Source organism: Solanum stenotomum, chromosome 2 (assembly GCF_019186545.1).
Source record: "Solanum stenotomum isolate F172 chromosome 2, ASM1918654v1, whole genome shotgun sequence".
Lineage (NCBI taxonomy): Eukaryota > Viridiplantae > Streptophyta > Magnoliopsida > Solanales > Solanaceae > Solanum > Solanum stenotomum.
In genome coordinates, this window is record NC_064283.1 from 23,931,943 (window position 1) to 23,956,184 (window position 24,242).

General features: G+C 33.6%; 1 protein-coding gene across 1 annotated transcript; it reads left to right on the forward strand.

Annotated features, from left to right (window-relative positions):
- Positions 1-15,932: 15,932 nt before the first annotated feature.
- Positions 15,933-19,350, forward strand: LOC125855485 (leucine-rich repeat receptor-like protein kinase PXL1). Its single transcript, XM_049535207.1, has 2 exons — positions 15,933-18,625; positions 18,715-19,350. The coding sequence occupies exons 1-2, from the start codon at positions 16,000-16,002 to the stop codon at positions 19,125-19,127; spliced, it is 3,039 nt and encodes a 1,012-aa protein (XP_049391164.1). The 5' UTR covers positions 15,933-15,999; the 3' UTR covers positions 19,128-19,350.
- Positions 19,351-24,242: the final 4,892 nt, after the last annotated feature.

A 24,242-nucleotide genomic window follows, 5' to 3' on the forward strand; every position in this document is an offset into this window, starting at 1 on the left:
ACTTGCATTTGAAGCAAGTATTGTGAATTTGAGAATCTTTGATAATGGTGTGTCACAACTTGAATCTTTGAGTGCACAATTGATCCTTGCACAAGTAAGTTGAGACTTTTTGTATGCATTCATGATTGAGTCTTGTGTAGCACTGTTTGAGACATCCTTTTTGAATGCTGAACTTGAGTTTTACTTGAGGACAGCAGAAGTTTAAGTTTGGGGTGTTGATGAGTCCACAATTTTGACTCATTTAGGGCTTTATTTTAATAGATTTAGTGTCCTCAAATGCATATTTTGTCTCAATAATTGATGTAAATCCTTAAGTTTCAGGTATTTGAGTTGAGAGACAACGCATGGATGCTATCAAGCAAAAATGGAACAAAGTGGCTGAAAGAACGAAGAAATGAAGGCCTAAGGATCGCCTAATACATTAGGCAAATCGCCGAATGGCCTTATCCTCGCCCAAAGTTCCAGTGTACTGAGCCCTAAAGGAAAAAATCAAGTTGGCGATGAAATGGAGAAATCGGCGCATCGCCGAACAGTTTCGCGAAGCAACACCATATCGCCCAATGATTCAAAACGCGAAGATGTTGAAGGCAAAAGCTCAAAGGTGATGAACTAGACCAAAGGACGGATCACCGAGTGCATCGGCGATCTCGACTAACTGCACCGAGTGATTTTTTGCAACACAAATTTTTGAAAACTACAAATACCGAATTGAATCAGAAATTTTATATCAAGTTGTAGGGAATTATTACTGATTTTTAGAATATTTTTAGTTTGAATTCTTAAGAGTTTTTGGGAGACATTCTTCTTGAGCTTTGAAGGTTTTCATCTCCAAGAAATTGGAAGTGGGTATCAAAGAATCTTCATCTTAGACGTGTTTAAAGACATTTTCTATTGTACCCATTTGACGGAAACACTTTTTGGTATCAATTTCTATCTCTTTTTCATGTCTAGCTAAAACCCCAATTTTTGGGGTGTGATTATGTGAATATGGGTTAAATTTACTGTTGGGTATTGCTCATTGTTAGTCTATTTACTGTTTAAATGTGATTTCATTTAGTAGTTGTGTTTGAACTTAATGGGATTGTAGTTGCAAATACGATTTCATCTTAGTGTTTTTGGCTTGCTCGAGAGAGAGGTTTTAAAATCAAAACTACAAAATCGATAGCCTGTGGTTATTGGGTCATCGTGGGTTCAGCTTGAATGATTGAATCTTAGACCTTCTCCCACACATTCAGCTCGAGAGAGTGAATGGGCTAAGGAGAAGGTTGTGCTTAATTGTTGCAACTCGGTGTTCAAGAGAAATTGAGTTGATTCGGGGTAAGTTGTTCGAGAGAAAATTTACCCCCACTAAAGTCTAGCTTAGTTACAAATGTTCAGCAATTTACTATCAATAGCATTTACCGGGTTGTTTATTTTATCCTATATTCCTATCACGTCCCAAGAATCCCGTCTCCCTATCTCGCATCTTTATATTTTTGTTATTTTTGGTTTATTAGTTGAATACAAACCCCCCATTGATAATTGGCATTCGTGTCACTTTTTTATTTAATTTGTTTGTTTTTGTTAATGTTTATAGCTATGATTGACTAGAACATAATTTTACTTTTCTATTTAATTCTTGATTACTAACCGCTCCCTTGGGACTCGACCCCAACCCATTCGGTTGGATTATATTACTATACGCGATCGTTGACACTTGAATTGGAAGTTACGTCTTTGATTACACCAAACATCACTCCCCCTTGGGAGAAAGCCTCAACGGACTTTTTGAGTACCGCCTCTTTCAATTCTACCAAAATTGGATCAAGATTTTGCTTGGCCTTCACATCCATCACAAAAAGACGATATAGACTCATTATGAACCATAACACCACCCTTGGTGGAATCCACTAGTTGAACACATAATCGGGCCAATCTATGAACATCTCAAACCAACTCTTTCTTTTCATCCTCAACATGGGCAACACTATCCATTGATAGTCCACTAAGAGCATCTGCTACCACATTTGCTTTATCGGGGTGAAAAAGGGCTATCATGTCATAATCCTTCAATAATTCTAGCCACCTTCTTTGGTAAGGATTCCAATCCTTTTGACTAAACACCTATTGCAAGCTCTTATGATCAGTGAAAACATCAACATGAACCCCATACAAATAATGTCTCCAAATCTTTAAGGCAAAAACGACCACCGCTAACTCAAGGTCATGGGTAGGATAATTCTTCTCATGGATCTTAAGTTGCCTTGAAGCATAGGCAATAACTTTACCATTTTGCATAAGCACACATCCCAACCCAACTCTAGAGGCATCACAATATACCACAAAGCCATTCGTACCTTCCGGCAAGGTCAACACCAAAGCGGAAGTAAGTCTATCCTTCAACTCTTGGAAACTTTTCTTAGAAGATTTCGACCATATGAATTTAGCCTTCTTTTGAGTCAAAGTCATCATAGGGGATGCAATGGAGGAAAAACCCTCAACAAACCTTCTATAGTAACCGGCCAAACCCAAAAAGCTTCTAATATCTGAAGGGGATAGAGGTCTAGTCCAACTTTTGATCGCATCTGTCTTCTTTAGATCTACCTCGATACCTTTGCTTGACACAATATGACCAAGGAAAGATATGGACCTTAACCAAAATTCATATTTTCTAAACTTTGCAAAAAGTTGTTGGTCCTTAAAATTTGCAACACAAGCTTTAAATGGTAAATATGCTCTTCCTTACTTCTTGAGTAGATCAAAATATCATCGATAAACACAATTACAAACATATCAAGGTATTTTCTAAACACCCTATTCATCAAATCCATAAACGTTGTCGGAGTATTGGTCCACCCAAATGGCATCACCAAAAACTCAAAATGACCATATCGGGTTCGGAAAGCCATCTTCGAAATATCACTGTCTTCACCCTCAATTGGTGGTAACCCGAACAAAGATCGATCTTAGAGAAATAACTGGCCCGTTGAAGTTGATCAAATAAATCGTCTATTCTGGGAAGAGGATATTTATTCTTAATGGTCACCTTGTTCCCTTGTCGATAATCAATACACATACGAGGGGAACCATTTTTATTTCTTACAAACAAAACCGGAGCACCCCATGGAGAGATACTCGGTCGGATGAAGCTCTTATCTAACAAATCCTTTAATTGATATTTCAACTCCTTAAGTTACGTCGGAGCCATTCTATAGGGAGGAATTGAGATAGGCTGCGTAATTGAGAGAAGGTCAATACCGAAGTCTATTTAGCGCTCGGGAGGACTACAAGGTAAATCATCAGGGAAAACTTCCAGAAACTCATTAACTACGGGGACCGACTCAAGAGTAGGGGTTTCGAATCTACATCTCTCACCCTAACAAGATGGTAAATGCAACCTTTAGAGAACATCTTTCTAGCTCTAAGATAAGAGATAAACTGACCCTTGGGCATAGAATATCCCCCTTTCCACTCAAGGATAGGCCCATTTGGAAACTGAAATCTGACTACTCGAGTCCTACAATCTATGGAAGCATAGAAAGAATGCAACCAATCCATCCCAAGAATGACATCAAAGTCCAACATGTCAAGTTCTACCAAGTCTACAAGATTAAATCTATGGGACAATGAAATGGGACACTTTCTATAAACCCTCTTAGCCACCACAAAATCACCAGCAGGAGTAGAGACCGAAAAAGGTTCTACATCGGGGAGCACATCAACCTTCATGGTCACATATAATGTCACAAAGTACAAAGTAGCACCGGGATCAGGTAAAGTGTATACATCAATATGAAAGACTTTTAATATATCGGTCACTACATCCGAAGAACTCTCTTGGTCACCTCGGGTTTGGACAACATAGAAGTGGTTTTGCTTTGGAGCATTGGAATTCGAACCGCTAAAAGGAGCTTGTTGGCCTTCTCTTCCCTTTTCCGTGAGCATGGGGCAATCTCTCATTTTGTGACCACTCTTCCCACAGCTAAACTAATCATCGGTGTCAGCGAGTCACTTACCATCATGTTTCTTCCCGCATCTAGCACATGTAGACCTAGTCAAAGAAAAACCACCACCATTCCCTCCTTGAGGTTTAGGGTTAGACACCTTATCCTTGTTAAACTTAGGTGGAGCATTAGAGGAACCTTGACCGAAAAACCCTTGACAAAACTTAGGACGACCATGTCCATCAGATCTAACATGTGAGAAATTTCCATCTCCAGTCTTAGCCATTTTTTACCTCTCTAGACTTTTCCTTGAGTTTTTCCTCTTCGATTAGTTGTGCATGCACCATGAGATGACAGATGTCCATGTCACCAATGAGTATGGCGGTACGGCACTCTTTAACCACCATTTCGGACACCCTCGATTCTAGCCCTTGAATCCTTTACCAATGTTGGAGCATATTTGGACAATTGAGTGAACTTTAAAGCATACTCGCTCACACTCATACTTCCTTGACGAAGGCTGATGAATTCAAGCACATATTCTTCCCTCATCTCAAGGGGAAAGAACCTATAAAGAAAAGTCGATTTAAATATTTCCCATTCTATAGGACCCGCTTCTACCGGCCTTGCCTCCTTCCATTGATTGTACCACACTTGAGCAACATCTTTCAATTGGTAAACAGCCAATTCCGCCTTCTCTCCCGGAGTCACTCCCATGATAGAAAGTACCTTATAGACCTCATCGATAAACTCTTAAGGATCTTTCTCAACTTTGGAGCCATGAAATTCCGGAAGGTTCATCCTCATAAATTCCCTCACTCTTGAAGCCTCCGTACCCACATTTGAGTTCACAGGGACTACCACTTCTCTATTGGATTGAGTCGTCACGGCCTAAGCCAATACTTGAAAACCCGATCTAAACTCCACATGTGTAACTTGTTCGGCCAAAGGATTGACCGAAACTTGAGGAGGAGCTTGGGGAGGAGCTTCTTGTTCCACATTCTCCCTCACATTCCTTCTAGTGTAAGCCCTTCGAGTAGACATATCCTGAAGAACATAGGATAAGTATTAGGAGAGAGACTTAATAGAGTTAAACTCTATGGCACGACTTTAAGGTAATGAAAGAAAAGAAGTTTCCTAATCATCTTGTAGCCTCTCATTCATAAATGTGGCGTGCTTCATACTCATGAACAAGACTCTACTAGACATAGCTTATGAGACATCCTAGGACCATTCTAAATATTGTGCTCTAATACCAAGTTTTTCACGACCTAGGGGTACCCCCTAGATGTAACATGGCATATAGAACCCCAAAGGACTCCATATAAGCCACTTAGCATATATGACATAAATTACTAGAATAATAAAGAATAAAACAACATTTAAGTCCAAAAGAATTTTGATAGAAAAGTGGAAGTCTAACTCGTGTCTCAACATAGCCATCTATTACAATAGAATAAAAGTGGGCCTAGCCCATACATCCTGTTCAAAAAGGAAATACGAAAGTGAAACTACAATAAGTAAAATTCGCCCTCAAATCATGAGGACTCACCAAGCTCGGAAAGAATCAAAGTCCAAGCTCTAGCCATTAGAATGGCAACCCTGACCCTAGGGAAAAATATAGGCAAAAGTATGCGTTAGTACAAAAATATGCACTAAGTATGATAGTTATGCATAAAAACATTTAAAACATGCTAAGAAGGACATTTCATTTCATTATATGCAATTTGACCAATAAAACATGATATAAGAGGGTTAAAAAACATAAGTCAAACCATCATAGTCAATGCAAGCTAAATCAAGATTAAAACTTTGAACACATGTGAGATACTTCTTTAAGTAACCTTAGTTCATTAATCATCTTGTTGTGGGAAAATTAGTCTTAACCGACATAGAGACCACGTGAGCTAAAACCTGATCACCCAGTGTCTCCCACACCGAAAAAGGTTGTTCTACTTGCCTAAGGTATAACCATGAACATCTAGCTTAAGTGGATCCACTAGCTAATCACCTAATGTGGGCACATAGTTATGGGATAATGAGATTGCTACTAGAAACCCAGCCTCTACTAACGGGAGAGCTTTCATCTTATAAGACTTCTTCTAGAAACTTGACCTCTACTAACGAGAGAGCTTCCATCTCAATGTCAATATCCACTCAGTGTTAAGCACTTACTTATTCTCATTATTCATGGAAATACATGTCATCTTATCAATCCAAGCTAGTTCATTAGGATAGCTCTTATTCATTGATTCAATTAGGTGAGAATAGCCTTTCAACCTAAGAACTCTTTCTACGTGAGAAAACCTTTCACATCATGGTTGTAAGTGTTTTATGAGAATAACCTTTCAACAACACAACAACAACAACAACATTGGCACTTTACTCTCAAAGCACCCTTAAAGCATTTACATAAGTTTCATAAGATCATGCATAAACTCATAGTTTGCCCTTTCAAGATTCAAAGCTACTTTCAATCACCAAATCTATAATTCTAATATTAGATAGGGTTTTAGCATAAAATAATGTAATTATATTACTTCATGCTTTAGATCATAAAACTCTTTTTTCATAATTAATGACCCAATTCTATGAGATTACAATTGGGAAAACATGGGGGTTTGCATGGGTTCATAGTGGAAACATCATAAAAATATTGTAAATCATAAATTCATGCATATTTAGACATAATTAAACCATTAAGATCAATAATCAAAAGAACACAGAGTGTTTGAAGAAAACCCTAGCTAATTGGGGAATTCTACTATTCGAAATAGAGTAATTTGGGGACTCCATGGGTGGAAGGAACCAATGGATGAAAGCTACCATACCTTGACTCTAATTAATAGACTTCAATGGAGAATTTGGATCCTTATCTTCAAACCCTATTTGAATCTTGTTGTTCTTCAAGTTCTAGAGAGAGAATATTTGAGAAGAAGTTTGGTTTTCTTTTGGGATTTTGGAAGAATGAATTAAGTGGGGTGAATTTGGGGGTAAAAAGACTTATATAGGGGTTCTAAATATAGTCAAAATGACATAGTATAGGAACTAATTAATTAGGAAAAGACCCAACTACCCCTAAGTCAACTGTCAACTGTCACCGACTTACCAACCTACAGACCCAGTCGGCGGGCCATGGATGGACCTACGGTCCATCCTGGTGAACCGTGGCTGGTGATCATAGCTTTTTCCTATACCCACGACACCTCCATCAACGGATCGTAGGTGGACCTACGGTCCGTCCTACACGTTCGTCAGTAAATTTAGAGATTTTGGCCCTGACCTATGGCCATGACCTGTGGCCACTGGACCACGGGGTGTGGACCGACCTACGGTCCATAGGTTCCGCCGTTGTCCATGCCTGGACATTTACTGAGGTACCCATGGGAGTTCTGAAATCTGTTAACTTTCTTCTTTCGGATACGGGGTGATACATAGTAGTTTTGAGATGTTATGGGTCTTGTCCCGATATCCTTCTGTAATAGTAGAGGTTTCATAGATAGACAAAGTTGAGTAGTTTTCAGTATGCATCTTCTTTGAGTTGTTTTTACAAACTCTGAGTTTATCTATTAAGTAGTTTTCAGATCTTTTTCTTAGATTGAGTATTTGAGTTATTGAACTTAATTCAGTTTTTTTAAGTTTTTGTATGCTTGAGTTAGTCTTCCACTTGTAGTCAGCCAGGATGAGGGTTCGCTTGGGGACCATCAATGGTTCTCGAGTGTCGGCCACATTCAGGGTATAGGCTCGGGTCGTGATAGTATGTCACACTATAAGTATTCAATTTTTATAAGTATGCCACAGTATAATAATTTTAAAAGTATCCTCCACATAAACTTTCTTGTTCAACTTACACAACATTCATATGAATACAAACTATTGTCTAACATACATTGAATCTTATAAATAGGATGAACAATAAAAGAGTATTTATGTATAAATGTATAATATAGAGCCCAATTGGATACGACACCTAATACAATAGAGGTAACAACTAAATACGTATTCAACATTATATAAATTCATAAATAAAATATAAACACCTCAATTTCATCATCCTTATATTCTTGTATAACTCTTTCAACAAAGCTACTAGAAGCAACATTTTTTACTTTTCGTCTATTGTCAGGAATTTTTTTCTATTTATGTTATTTGTCAGGTCAAACACCTTGTCATGTTCAAAATATATAGTATTTACATTTGGTTTACCACTATCATTATTGAACAAACCCATTGAAATATGACATATTGAAACTAGTACACTGCAAGTACAAATGTATACACTTATTCTACAATGTAAAAAATTGAAACATATACAAACCTCTAGTTCTTCTTCCCTCCCTTCTTCGTGTTCTTCATTAACTACATGTTTTCCACTCCTACCAGAAACAACATCTTTGACTTTTCCCCTCTTGTCAATTTTTTATTCATCCACTGTTAGTGTTGAACCTTCTTTCCTCTTAGAAGAACCAGCCCTTTCTGATTCATCATTCAAATTCAATGTTATAGGGTTATTCTGAAACTTTGATTGCTTCTCTATCTCCATCGCAGCAATGGAACTTAAAATTTGTGATTGCATTTGAGTTATACACAAATCAAACGAGGGTATTCCTTCCAAGCAATTATCAGAATAATGTGTACCTCTTGTGATCCTCCTGGAGTATTGGTTTTCGACATTGCAATATTGAAAACAACCTTCAACTTCAACCCTAAGAATATAGCATAAACGTATATCTATATAAAAACTTCAATGAAAAAAAAGAGAAGAAATGGGAATTAGAAGATACCTGATGAATCTAAACCACAAATAACCTCCGAAAATCAAGCAAAATCGTTTATTCTAAGGATTTGAGGGCGAAGAGACTGTGATTGTATGGATACTACGAAGATATGTAATTGATTTGGGGATAATGGAGGTGATTTGGGGATAATGAATGTGATTTGGGGATAATGGTTGAATGTTGTGAAAGTGGAACTAGGGAAGAGAAAAAATGTGAAAAGTGGAAAATAAAAACTATGCGTGTAAAGACTATAGTCCTTTGGGTTTGATTATAAGGTTTAAAAGTCTTTTAATAAACTCAATTACCCTCTTCTAATTGATGATTATATGAGTTCATTCAAGTTGGTACAATATAGTTTAGAGCTTTGTTACTACAAGAGTATGTTGGGTTAACATTTTAATATTAATATTTTGATATATTAAAGTGTATCATATTGCTTAAGCCAAATTGTGAGGTAAGTCCCACTTTTGTTTGTTGATGGCCTTTGTGCCCCAAAATTCTCATTTAGTTTGTAACAAAATGTGGCAATAATTTTTCATATAATTCATGTAGCCTCTATCTCTTTATTTTCCATTATTATACTTATTATTCTGGTAATTTATGTGATATTTAGGTCATTCATTTATCTGATTTACTACTCCATAATCTTCATATTCATTGCAATGAAGAATTTCGCACTTATAAATACGGATAGTCTTACTTTGTTATGTTAACAAGAAATATAAAAGAGGAGTACTATATTGTGTTTATATTGAGATTAGAATAGTGAAAGAGAGGGTTGAGATAAAAGAAAAATATTCTAACTCTTTAACTAATTCACTGTACAAATAGACCAATTATATATTTTTGTGGAGCTTATAACTCTTCAACTAATCGCGAGTTGTTTGAATTGTACGACATTGTTGGGCGATTGTATCATGGAGGGAACAACCGGACAAGCCAAGAGTCAGAGGCGTATCCAAGGGGGGGGGGGGGGGGGCGGGTTCACGTGAACCCATGATCCCCTCCCAAGATCATATATAGTAGTGTTATATTTTTTTTAAAAAAATATTGAAATATAGATGTGAGAACTCACATTCGGAGTATCACATAATGTGTAATGATTGGTTGCACCTCTCTACATGAGGTTAGAAATTTGAATTTTATATTTATCTTATTTTATTTTTCTTTCTAAAATTAGATAACACTTCTCTAACTAGTAATTGGTAGCACTTTTGGCATTTTAATTAATTCAATATATATTTTCAGTAGTAAAAATCTAAATGTCGAACCGTTAAAATTTATATCTTAGATCAACATTTTTGTAATAGTGCATCCATCATCTCAAAATCTTGGATACGCCTCTGCCAAGAGTGATACTGCTGGATCGGCATAGCTTATACCACAGTTGGCTGAAATCTTCTTAAAAAGAACAATATATCCGCGTCTCAGCCTAAATAATTTGTTTATTCATTTTTGTTATTTTATTTTCAACTAAAATCTATTATGTTTGTGCTATACTATCCCAATAGAGTAATATTGAAAAGAAAAAAGAAGGTTAAAAAGAAGAAAAACGAAATGCAATTTGCAAGAGAAAGGATTCATTAATCTCATATAATTATTGGTTCAATGATGAAATCTTGAAAGTGGCTTTGGTATAAAGCCATGTGGGGCACCTAATGCTCCACCTCATGGATTCTAACTATTGTTTCAATAATAATAATAATAGCATATTATGTTTTTTTTTTTTCTAAATGAAAAAAATAATTAAAAAGTTTGATTTTTCTTGATCTTTAAAAGATGATGGTTCTTTTCTATTTTATTTTTTTTCTGTCCTTTAATATGTAGTGTGGGTCTAGCTAGTATTAAGTGTCCCCTCTAATAATGCATAATTTCATTCAATCATTCATTCCCAGTAGGAAGCTGCTACTGCAACTTCAGGTCCTCCTCACATGGCTAATGGCCTCCAACCTTTTCTATTTTTATTATTTTATTAATTTCAGAGAGGAGAGAAAAATAATTATTTAATTTATTAGCATATCCTATCACACATATCAACCTTTTCAAGAACTTGCTCAAAAAAATTTTAAAAACAATATTCACTTCATTTAGAATTTTTTTTGAAGTTAGAGTTGGAGTTATAGTTGTGTTTGATCATAATTTTTGCGAAAGAATATTCAGAATTTGAATGATTTCTTTCTAAATATGATTTATATCCCTAATTTGTAAAAACTAAAAAAAAATCATTCAACTTGACTAATTCATCTTAAATATACAATCAAATTTAATTTAAAAGAATGATATTTCAAATAGATAGTGATATAATATCATAAATTAGATCTCATAAACGATCTATACATACTATTGCAAATATTTGTTCACTTTATTTAAAACTTTTGAAATTGTGTTTGGTTATAATTTTGCAATTAATATTTGGTAATTTGAGTGTACTTTTTCTTTTTTTGAAAAATATAATTTAAATGAGATTATTTTATATAAATAAAAAATTAGGATAAATTTTTTTTTAAAAAAAAAAGGAAAAGTGAAAGTATTCGAATTCAACAAGGTTTGGGGTGTTTATCAAATTCCAAACACAACTTCAAGTTATATTTGAAATTTTCATGACCAAACATTGTTTTTGGAAAAAAGTAAAATTCACGGTCAAACAGTTATGATCCTAAAAAATGTCTCAGCTATATTTATCAAAAATTAATAATCAATTTTAACATTTTAACCTGACAAATTTAAGATCACAAAATCTAAAGGATTAGATATATCTATAATTTGATTCCACAAAACTTAAAAATCTCATATTATTTTTTAAATTTTATACTCAGTTAAATTAAGACACTTAAATTAAAGCGGAGGTAGTAACTAGTAATTGTTTTAAAGTTTTTTTTCCTATTATTATATTTATTATAAGTAAATAAATAAGATTCACTTTGCCAGATGGGTCCATGTGATTACCAAGTAAACCTGCAAATTTTGGTCATTTCATTATTTGGAAGAATGCTGTTTTATGGACTCCGACAATCACTATTAATCTTCTCTATTGTTTTGCATATAATGTTTATTATAAATAATTTTATTATATTATATGTAAAAATGTTTAGTATTTTAAAAAGGGGACATTTGAAGAGAGATACATACATACAAATTACAATAATTTTGCATGCCCTAACATGTAGAGATTCGAAATTATTTTTGCCATTTGGTTATTATTACTTATTTTATTTTTATTTTTGAATTCCACTTGATTTGGTTCAGTTCATATTTGTTTTTGAGTATAATGCATCGTTATTTTTGGTCTTGGTGGTTTCAGTCTCTTATTTTTTTTAATTTCCTAGCTTTAATTATCGCACAATATATATAAACTGCTCGCGTTTAGATTAAAAATCGATTCAAATTGAAAATTGAATCGAATCAAATCGATGAGTTTTATTTAGGTTTGATTTTATTTGATTCTATATTCTTGAAAATCGATAATATTTTATAAAAAATTAAAAAATAATTGAACCGATAAATTATAGACATATTTTTAAATAACTATATATAGATAATATATTATTTTTAATGAACTGTTTTAAATATTATATATATATATTATTTATCAAAATTTATTTATAATGTAATGGTTTTTGAGTAAAAAAATATGACAAAATTGACCTAATCATCCCATCCCATAAGTTATTTTTATTTCTCTCTCTATTTTCATTTTGTTTTGTGTCTCAAATCTCAACATTAGAGTTGTGATAATCTTGTGTAGTGGCAAGTAGCTATAATTTATTTATTTTTAATCTCACTTTATTAAATATTATTTTGGCTTGCCGGATTTAGCAAAGTGAGGATAACCACTAGTTATTTATATCTGGAAAATATGAGTTACTATATTAATTGATGATTAATTATCGAACAATTGAACAAAAATCAATAGCAATTACCAAATCAATGAATGTTTGTTATATCTAGTTTGGCTTTAATGATTTAATAATCAATTAAATTGATTTGATTTTGAATTTGATCAACAATCAATTCAAACCGGCTCAGGAATCTATTATACATTTCATAGTTTTCAATGAAACATTAAAGTCTAGAGATTGTACCCTCTCCGCTTATTTTTAGTTGTTCATTATATTCAAAATAGATGTTCAATTTTACTTATCTAAATTAGAAAATCAAGAGAAAATTTACTTTTTTCTACCTATTTTATCTTTATATTAAGAAGTACTATTCATTTTCCAATACATTGAATTTATGATATTCAAAGGGTGATATAGTAAACTTATAATTTTATTAATTACTTCTAGGGAAAAGGCATAGATTTCCACTTGAACTTGTATCGAAAAGTCAGTTACACGCTTTAACTATCATGACGATCTATTACACACATTTGCTATTTAAAAGTGAATTTATTTACCCCCTAAAGCTGACATGGCAAAATAATAATAATTAAAAAAAAATCATGTGTGTCAGATAATTATTAAAGTAAAAAAAAATTAAAATATTTCTTAAACCCCACCCCCACATCTCTTCTTCTTCCTACCCCACCATCCTCATCTTCTTCAAACTCCATTAAGCTTATAATAAACCAATAACAAGAAACAATCAAGAAATAAATTACTTCAAAAAGGAGTAAAATTCTGGGAGGTTTCAATCGGTGGGGCTTCGGCAGATGTTTTGAGTATTGAGTTGTCAATTGAAAATGGAAGAAATTATTTTTCTATTATTTTTATTTTTTAAGAAATCTCTAGGAAGAACATGGAAAAATAACAAAGAATGTATGCCCAAATCTGAAAAATATTTACAACTACAAGCCGCCACAAATAACAATGAAACCTTAGTTTCCATGGCCAATCAATGGAAGAAACTGAAGCAACCTTCTTGTGGGTACATTTTGGAATGGAAGAATTCTTCCACTCCATGAATCAACTCCAAATTGTAGGCAATTTCCTTGATGGTCATTGCTAAAAGTTTTTTTTTACCATTCTGCAATGAAGAAGATAGAATTATTAGAGAATTTTAATAATTGATTAGAAATTAATTAGTGTAAAATATAATTAATAAAATAAAAGTTAAGTAATAAAGAAAAGAAAGTAAAAAGATATAAAAAAATACAATTTCTGACATGGCGCTAACATAGCTCTGATGTGGCAGCGAGTGTAATACACCACATACTATGAGAGTGGTGTTGCACATAGCAGGGTGATATTATACTCATTTTTAAGTAGTAAAGGTGTGTAATAGGTTGTCATGATAGTTGAAGCGTGTAACTGACTTTTCAAGACAAGTTTAGGAGGAAATCTATGCCTTTTTCCTTACTTCTATAAGGGAGTGTCAATTCAAACATGAATAAATAAAAATGACAAAGGCAGTACTTAGTTTACTTTCTCCAATATATTTGATAGAGGCGGCTCAAACACATTGATTGCCTAAAGTCAAAATCGTACGAAGGCTTTTAACCTTTTCTTTTTTAAGAAAAAGGTTTATTATTCTAACTCTTTCAAATGTAAAGTTATCAATAACTTTTTTTTTATTTGATTTTTGTAAAAAATATTCTTTTTCAATCAATAATATAATCAATACAATTATTTTTTTCTCGAGATATAGTACTCTAAATATGTCAAACTTTTTCTAATAATTCTTTCTTCATGTATTATATTTTCTAGAAATGGAATATGATTTTTTAAAGAAAAAATCTGAACTTAGTAGTACTAAAAAGAAAAAGAAAAATAAGGCCCCTCAAATTTGAGGGGCTTGCCTTTTCTTTTTTTTAAGGCATTAGAGTCGGCCCTTACCGTTTGATTGGATTAAATACTTTTCAAAAAGTGTTTTTTAATTGCAAAGGGATAAGAAGATTATTTTTTGAAAACAAAATTGATATAACAACATACATTAGAAAGCATATAATCATGTTATGGAGACACCCTCTATAAAGAATATAATTTTATTTTTATTTTATATATATCAAAAATTAATACAAACTAAACATCAATTTGGGATAAACAATAAAGTCTTAAAACCTCTATAATCCCATACCCAAAGGCCAAACTCACCCTCACACACACAATATATGTTGTAATGATAATAATAGATGAAACCCAATGAAGAAAATATTGATAACTAGCATAATTGATTGTTGCTTTAGTTTTGACTCCCAAATAATTTTGCTCTTCCAAATTAGAAGTAACTAAAAGTAAAATTTACGAGAGAGTTGTTCGGATGGTAATCATTTTTCACTTTCAAATTGAAAATTAAGTCCAAGGCATTATAAAAGTAAGAAGGATTGAAACTCCCGAGTAGAGCTAAAAAAATAGAAACCGAAAGAATAGTACTTTTCTTGTCCTAATTTATGTGACATTTTTCGTTTTTCAAGAGTCAAATAGTTTTATTTTAACCATAAGTTCGGTCATGAAATCTTTAGATTTTTCAAATAAAATTTATATATTCGGAAACTACATAAAAAATAGTATAAGTGACAATAATTATCAATCTAAAATATTTAAAAGATATATATAATGCTACAGTCAATAATAGACTTGTTTGAATTTCAAAATCTGAAAAGTACCGCTTACAATGTGACGGAGGATATTAATAGTAATTTTTTTTTAATGATAAAAGATTAAAAAAACAAAACAAAAAGAAACTGTCATTCAGAATTAATGGTTTGACCTTTGATCAATTATGAGACAAACTAATAAAACAAATTGTATGTTTTTTCATAAATTAATCACATTCCTCCCCATGTTTTAATGTCGGATCCATTCTCAATAACTCCAAAACCTTTACAGTCATAATGTACTAATCCATACCTGTTTCAGATCCCATTTCCCAAGATCTCACGAACTCCTAACTTTTATTAATTATAATTATTTTTTTTATCGATTTTTATTTGTCCATTATATTAAAAATATATGTCTATGATTACTTGTTCATTTTGAAAAATCAAGAGATTTCTAATTTATCATTATTTTAACTGTAGTCATTTTTCATTGCATTTTCTAAAACATTAAATTTATTCTAAAATGTCAAATCAATACTGAATAATTAAAATTTAACTGTCGGAATAACTATTAATCACCCTCTATTAGTGTCTAATCATTACATTCTTACTCTCATTAAAAAAATGAAAAAAGAAAAACATGCATACAGATAGATATGGGTCCCATTTTTAGTTAATCATGATAACTAACTAATTTAACACTATTTGTTTTTTGCTCTTATCATATAGTATAAGTTATTTTGATCACTTCCATACAATTTTGTTCCTAAGAACCAAAAAGAATGTTGCATAAGTGAGAGATAACTGAAGACATCAAACCATGAAACAAATTCATCTGTTTTGCTTGTTATTTTTGAGTGGTTTTTTCTTTGTTTCATCAAATAAGGATGAAGTTTCTATATTGTTAGCAATAAAGTCTAGTCTTGTTGATCCAATGGATCATCTCAAAGATTGGAACTTTTCAAACAATGAAAGTTCTATTCATTGTAAATGGAATGGTGTGTTTTGCAACTCAAAAAGCTATGTAGAGAAGCTTGATTTGTCAAACATGAATCTAAGTGGCAGAGTTTCAGATCAAATTCAAGGACTTCAGAGTCTATCTTTGCTTAATCTTTGTTGCAATGACTTCTCCACTTCATTGCCAAAGTCATTAGCTAATCTGACATCTTTGAAGAGCATTGATGTGAGCCAGAACAACTTTGTTGGCGAATTCCCTGATGGTATTGGAATGTCGAATCCTGGTTTGAAATATGTCAATGTTTCAAGTAATAACTTCGAGGGGTTTCTCCCTGAGGATCTTGGCAATGCTACGTTGCTCGAAGTCATGGATTTTCGAGGGAGTTTCTTTGAAGGTTCAATCCCTGGATGTTACAAGAATCTGAAGAATTTGAAGTTTCTTGGCTTATCAGGGAATAATCTTTCCGGAGAGATCCCTCGTGAGCTTGGTGAATTGAAGGCTATGGAGACTATGATTCTTGGATATAATCAGTTTGGAGGTTCAATACCAGCTGAGTTTGGTAATATGAGTAGCCTTAAGTATCTTGACTTGGCTGTTGGCACGTTAAGTGGACAAATTCCAGCTGAGTTAGGTAAGTTGAAGAACCTGACTACAGTGTACTTGTATCAAAACAGTTTTGAAGGTAAGATTCCAGCTGAAATTGGAAATATAACATCTTTAGTTTACTTGGATCTTTCTGATAACAAGATCACTGGGGAGATTCCGAATGAGATAGCAGATTTGAAGAATTTGCAGCTGCTAAATCTCATGTGCAATAACTTAACTGGTCCTATTCCTACCAAACTTGGTGAGTTAGAAAATCTTGAGATACTTGAACTATGGAAAAATTCATTAAATGGCTCTTTGCCAATGAATCTTGGGAAAAAATCTCCCTTGCAATGGTTAGACGTTTCTTCGAATATCCTGACAGGTGAGATCCCTCCTGGCTTGTGTGATTCTGGCAATCTAACAAAGCTCATTCTGTTTAATAATTCCTTCTCTGGATCAATCCCATTAGGCCTCTCTAACTGTTCTTCACTCGTTCGAGTTAGAATCCAAAATAATCTGCTTTCAGGAATGATTCCGGTTGGGTTTGGAACACTTCCTATGCTCCAAAGATTGGAATTGGCTAAAAACAATCTCACTGGTGAAATTCCTGTGGATTTCACTCTCTCCACCACTCTTTCTTTTATCGATGTCTCTTCAAACCACCTTGAATCATCTTTGCCTTCTAGCATTTTGTCCATTCCTAGCCTGCAAACCTTCATAGTCTCCAATAACAATCTTAAAGGCAACATTCCTGACCAATTCCAAGATTGTCCTTCCCTTTCTTTGCTTGATCTTTCAAGCAACCATTTCTCGGGGAAAATTCCTCAGAGTATTGCTTCATGTGAAAAGCTGGTGAAGCTTAATCTAAGAAACAACCAATTCAGTGGTGAAATTCCAACTCACATTGCCACATTGCCAACTTTATCTATTCTTGATCTATCAAACAACTCGTTAGTTGGAAAAATACCAATGGACTTTGGTAGCTCTCCAGCTCTAGAAATGCTTAATCTTTCCTACAACAAGCTTGATGGTCCAGTTCCAAGAAATGGGATACTCATGACTATTAATCCCAATGATCTGATAGGAAATGCTGGTCTTTGTGGTGGCATACTTCCACCGTGTTCTCAAAGTCTCACCATAACTTCAAATGCGAGAAAGAATCGTGTCAATCACATAATCGTGGGATTCATTGTTGGAATCTCAGTTATCTTAGCTGTTGGGATCATGGTTCTAGCAGGGAGATGGATGTACAATAGATGGTACTTGTGCAACAGCTTTTTCAAGGAATTTCGGTTCAACAAGAACAACTCAGAATGGCCTTGGAGGCTTGTAGCATTCCAGAGGCTTAACTTCACAAGTACTGATATTCTGGCTTGCCTAAAGGAGTCAAATGTGATAGGCATTGGTGGCAATGGAATTGTCTACAAGGCTGAGGTTCTGAGGCCACATTCTGTTGTAGCAGTTAAAAAGTTGTGGAGATCAGATGGAGACATTGAAGCAGGAGATGATCTCATTGCAGAGATTGATCTTTTAGGGAAGCTTCGTCACAGGAACATAGTTAGGTTACTAGGCTATCTTCACAATGAGACTGATATCATGATGTTATCTGAATACATGCCTAATGGAAATCTTGGAGCTGCTTTACATGGAAAAGAAGCTGGAAAAATGCTCGTAGATTGGTTGTCGAGGTACAACGTTGCCCTTGGTATTGCTCATGGACTCGCTTATCTTCACCATGATTGTCATCCACCAGTCATACATCGCGATGTCAAGTCAAACAACATTCTCCTAGATTCAGATTTTGAGGCAAGAATTGCAGATTTTGGCTTGGCAAGGATGATGCTTCACAAGAATGAGACTGTTTCTATGATAGCAGGATCATATGGCTATATAGCACCAGGTTAGTTACATTTCCTGATAATGCCACTAACAAGAAAATTCATTTCATTTTATATAGTGTCATTTTCCTTTCTATGTTGTTTTTGGCAGAATATGGATACACATTGAAGGTTGATGAGAAGAGTGACATATACAGCTATGGGGTGGTGCTTTTGGAGCTTGTAACAGGAAAAATGCCATTAGACTCTTTGTTCGGAGAGTCGATTGACATTGTAGAATGGGTTAGAAGGAAAGTAAAGAACAAGGCATCAGAAGAAGCATTAGATGCTGATGTAGCTGGCCAATGTAAACATGTCCATGAAGAGATGCTTCTTGTCCTAAAAATTGCACTTCTTTGCACTGCCAAGCTTCCCAAAGAAAGACCATCAATGAGAGACATTATAACCATGCTTGGAGAGGCAAAACCAAGAAGGAAAAGTATTTGCCAGAATTGGGGTTATAGTACTAGTGCTAACAAAGACAAGTTAATCTTTGCTCATTCACCAGTTATAGGCCTTCTATAAGTACCAAAACCTTTTTTTTTCCACTTCAATATCTAGTATATCTTCATTTTCATTAGTTCATATGTAAAGAGTTTCTTTCTTTCCTTTTCCTTCTTTACATTCTGTAATTGATATAAGTGAAGAGGAAATTGTCTAGTTTGTTTCTTCTAAATGATGGATTCAACAATGTAACTACTTTGGTTGACAATTCACTTAATAAGGCTATAGACTTCCAAATTGCACATATATTGAACTATTTGAGGATCTTTTTATCCCACAAACCTTTCCAATGCTTCAGTAATTGGGAAAATTTCAAAAGAATACAATTAGTTAACTTTCATTACAAAACTACAACCCAAAACTTACATGACAAATCTTTAGCCCAAAAACACAATATGGTATACAATATTATACATCCGATAAACAACAATATACAAAACTTTTATATTATTTTTTTACAAAATGTTTAAAAACAACAATATATAATATACACACAATATACAATATTATACAAAATTATAAGAGTTATTTGTACACTCATATACAATATTATACACTAATATACAAAAAACTGACTGTCTTTTTTCTTGAATCCAAACTCTAGATTCATTCAAAAACATTTCGACAACTACACCAAATCACTCAACATTTCAAATTTAGACTTCTCAATACATAATCGATCTTTTGCAACAACACCCACTCGAAACGAAGATTATTTGCAAAAAAAATGATTTTCAAAACTTTGAAATTTTGAGATATAATACTGGTTGTCTATAGAGTTCCTACAAGTTAAACTGACCGCAAAATTTTATTTTTCTAATATAAGGACCATTAGAACAAAAAAAGAAACAAAAAATTCTATCAAATAGGTATAAGCACATAAATCGGAAATCTGTTAGAATATGCACAGTGGAAGAATTTTTCAGAATCACAAACTTACATAAAAGCATAATAATGTAATCTAAATAAATTGTGAAACTCTAACCTTTTGTAGCTTTCACACAACTCGTTCAGGGATTGGGACTCCAGAATTGCAGTCCTCTACTAATTCCTGACTAACTTTCTTAATCAAGTCTTGTGTGGGAAAGAAATTTTCAGAAAAAGGATATTCTTTCCTTGAGAACCACCACCCCTATTTATACTTTTCGGTATAAGGGAAAGTTTGAAAGATGAAATGTTTCTAATCATAATTAATGGTCATTAAATACCGTTAGGTGTATTTGGACACTGTTAAGTGTATCCAATAACCATGATCAATAGTCATCAACAACCATTAAATACCATTAAGTGTATTTTGACATGGTTAAGAGTATCTAACAACCATGATCAATAGTTATCAACAACCACTAAATATCATTAAGTGTATTTAGAAAGTCATTAAACACCAAGGGTAATCAACAACCATTAAACACCATTAATTGCCATTGATAACCATTAAACACTATTATTTGTTTCTTTCATCTTCTAAGGAATAAAACATTGCAGTATTTTCTTTCTTCTTCTTTAAAGGAAAGAAAACGTTTTTCTCTTTTAAACTAATAAAAGTCAAAAAACAATTTATTCCTAAGCTGAAAAAAATATACTAACAGTCCTTTTCTTTTTTCGAACTCGATCAATTAATCAGGCATAGTAGGGACCACAAATTTATTAGCAGAGGCTTCCAATTATAATATTTAATTAGTAAAAAGCATGAATTAACCATATCATAATAAATCACAGATTGTACCACTAAAAATCTGCAACTGCACTCCTCTATTTAATTTCAAATATTTTTTTTCGTTACAACTTATTTAACTCCCCATGTTAGAATTACCAACACCAATCAATTAAACTAAACTTTTGAAAAATTTAATTCATTGATTAATTTAATCATTTATCTTTATGCTTAAATTAATTCACGTGACGGATATACATATATAATCCACTTGCAGGGTTTTCACGTGACTACTTATAAGCAACCATAAAGGGGTGTCTTCTTTCTCATATCCGAGATATGGTTCTATTAGCTAATTATTATTTCATGAATGTAATTTGTTATTATCCAATCCATTAGGAATTTTTTGACTCATCATAGAGTCTCACCTTTTAATAGATAAAAATAATAAAGCAAACTACACAGATCATAATAACTACATCAAGATTAAGAGTATAAGCTCATGTAATGGACTAGAGATATTATTTACTGAAATTCAGAACCTAAATGCATATCTCTATTTGGTCCGTTCAATAAATGCAAAATGTACTAACACAAGAAGTTGGAATTTTACCATTCCCATAATTAAGATTGAATTACAATTAATCTTGAGTTATAATCATCAAGATGTTTGTCCAATTTCATCTTTGATTGTGAACATTTAATTTTGACTTGTAAGAACCAACAATTTTAATCTTCCGTGTATGAGTTAAGCAACTCCATACCCAAAAATCGTCTACTATATAAGCAATGGACACACATATAAACACAATGATCTATTCAAACAAAAACTTTACTGTAACAATTAACATAAAACGTAAAGTCTTTATAAAGGATTAAAATCAATACTATAACTCAACCATATGGTTAATAGTATATCCTAACAATCTCCCACTTAGACTCATAACCATGCATGTACAATTTTAACACCCATTTCATCCACATTCTTATCAAAAGACTTTTGAGGTAAGGCTTTGGTAAATGGATCCGCCAAATTGTTCTTCGATTCAATCTTCAAAACTCTTACATCACTCATTTGAGTTATATCACGAATCAAGTGATATTTCCTCTCAATGTGCTTACTCCTTTTATGGCTTCGTGGTTCTTTTGAGTTGGCAACTGCACCACTATTATCACAATAGAGTGTAATTGGTGCTTCAATAGAAGGAACCACTCCGAGCTCTTTTAGAAAGTTTCTAAGCCAAACAACCTCTTTAGCCGCCTCAGATGCAACTATATATTCAGCTTCCATGGTGGAATCAGCAACACAAGATTTCTTTATGCTCCTCCAAACTATGGCTCCACCTCCCAGAGTAAATACATATCCTGAGGTCGATTTTCTAGATTCTCTATCTGACTGGAAATCTGAATCTGTATATCCAATAGGTACAAGATTGCCAGAGTGGAAAACAAGCATATAATCCTTAGTCTTTTTAAGGTACTTGATGATATGCTTGACTGCAGTCCAATGTTCTTGCCCAGGGTTAGACTGAAATTTGCTAACCATGCCTACATCAAAGCAGATATCCGGTCTGGTGCATAACATAGCATACATAAGACTCCCTACAACAGAAGCGTAAGGGACCGCCTTTATCCTTTCTATCTCGTCGATCGTTTTAGGCGATTGATCCTTTGATAAATTAATTCCATGTCTAAAAGGAAGAAACCCTTTTTTGGAATTTTGCATGCTAAACCTCGCAAGAATAGTATCAATATAAAGTGCTTGAAACAAGCCTAATATCCTTTGTTTGCGATCTCGCAAAAGCTTAATCCCAAGGATATGAGCCGCTTCTCCCAACTCTTTCATATCAAAACGACGACAACCACTCTGTAACAGAATTCAACATGCTCACATTATTTCCTATGAGCAAGATGTCATCTACGTACAGAATAAAAAATGTTACTATGTCTCCCTCCCATTTCTTATAGATGCATGATTCATTTTCAAACTGATCAAAACCAAAAGTTTTAATCGAATTGTCAAAACAAATGTTCCATGCCCGAGATGCCTGTTTCAATCCATAAATGGATCTCTTAAGTTTACAAACCATGTGTTCATTTCCATTTACCATGAAACCTTCTGGTTGTGCCATATAAATGCACTCTTCAAGACTTCCATTTAAAAAGTTGTCTTGACATCCATTTGCCAAATCTCATAATTATAATGAGCAACAATGGATAAGAGAATCCTAATGGATTTAAGCATGGCTATAGGCGAAAAATTTTCCTCATAATCAATTCCTTCTTTTTGAGTAAACCCTTTCGCAACAAGCTGAGCCTTAAAAGTTTTCACTTTTCCATCCACGCCTCTCTTTTTCTTGTAGATCCACTTACAACCAATAAGTTTATCACCTATTGGTGGTGCCACAAGATCCTAGACTTGGTTTGAGTACATAGATTCCATATCAGATTTCATAGCAACAACCCACATTTCAACATTTTTATCATGTAGTGCTTCGACGTAATTTAATGGTTATGTATTAGTCTCTTCAGGGATTCTATCGTATGATTCTCCCAAGAGCGTAAACCGTTGTGGTTTTCTAATAACTCTCCCACTACGACGACTAGCAACTATATGATTTGCTACATCTTGGACTAAATTATGAACATTCTGAACTACTTCCTCCACAATTTCAGGTTGCACGACATTACTCCCACTACGTTGTGGTAGCGAGATGTCTTGAGTCTGCTTTTGAGCAACCTCTAGAGCATCCTCTTGAGCAACCTCTTCTCGACCGACATTCCTCCCACTATGTGGATGCAATGGTATGTCAATAATTGTTTTAGGTAATTGTGTTGATGTTTCATTAGTAGGTATTCCTTTACTTAGTTCCTGTAACACAAGTTTATTTCTAAGAACATGGTTAATTAAATAGTCCTGTTCCAGAAACTTGGCATTTGTTGAAACAATTACCTTTTGTTCCTTAGGACAATAAAATAAACCTCCTTTAGTTCCTTTTGGATATCCAATGAAAATGCACACTTCTGTCCTTGATTCCAACTTATGTATTTTCCTTTTTAATACATGTGCTGGACATCCCCAAACTCTAATATGCCGTAGACTAGGCTTGCGCCCATTCCAAAATTTGGATGGGGTTAAAGGAACAGATTTGGAAGGAACCAAATTCATAATGTAATTTGCAGTTTCTAAGGCATATCCCCAAAAGCTAAAAGACAAATCTGAATAACTTAACATTGATCTAACCATTTCCAAAAGAGTTCTATTTCTTCGTTATGCCACACCATTTTGTTGTGGTGTTCCTGAGGAAGAATATTGAGATGTAATTTCCGATTCTGATAAGTACTTAATGAATTCCGTCGAAAGGTATTTACCACCACGATCTGATCGTAATGTTTGGATATGTTTACCATGTCGCTTTTTCGTTTCTATCTTGAATTCTTTGAACTTCTCAAAGCATTCAGATTTGTGGCGAAGCAAATAA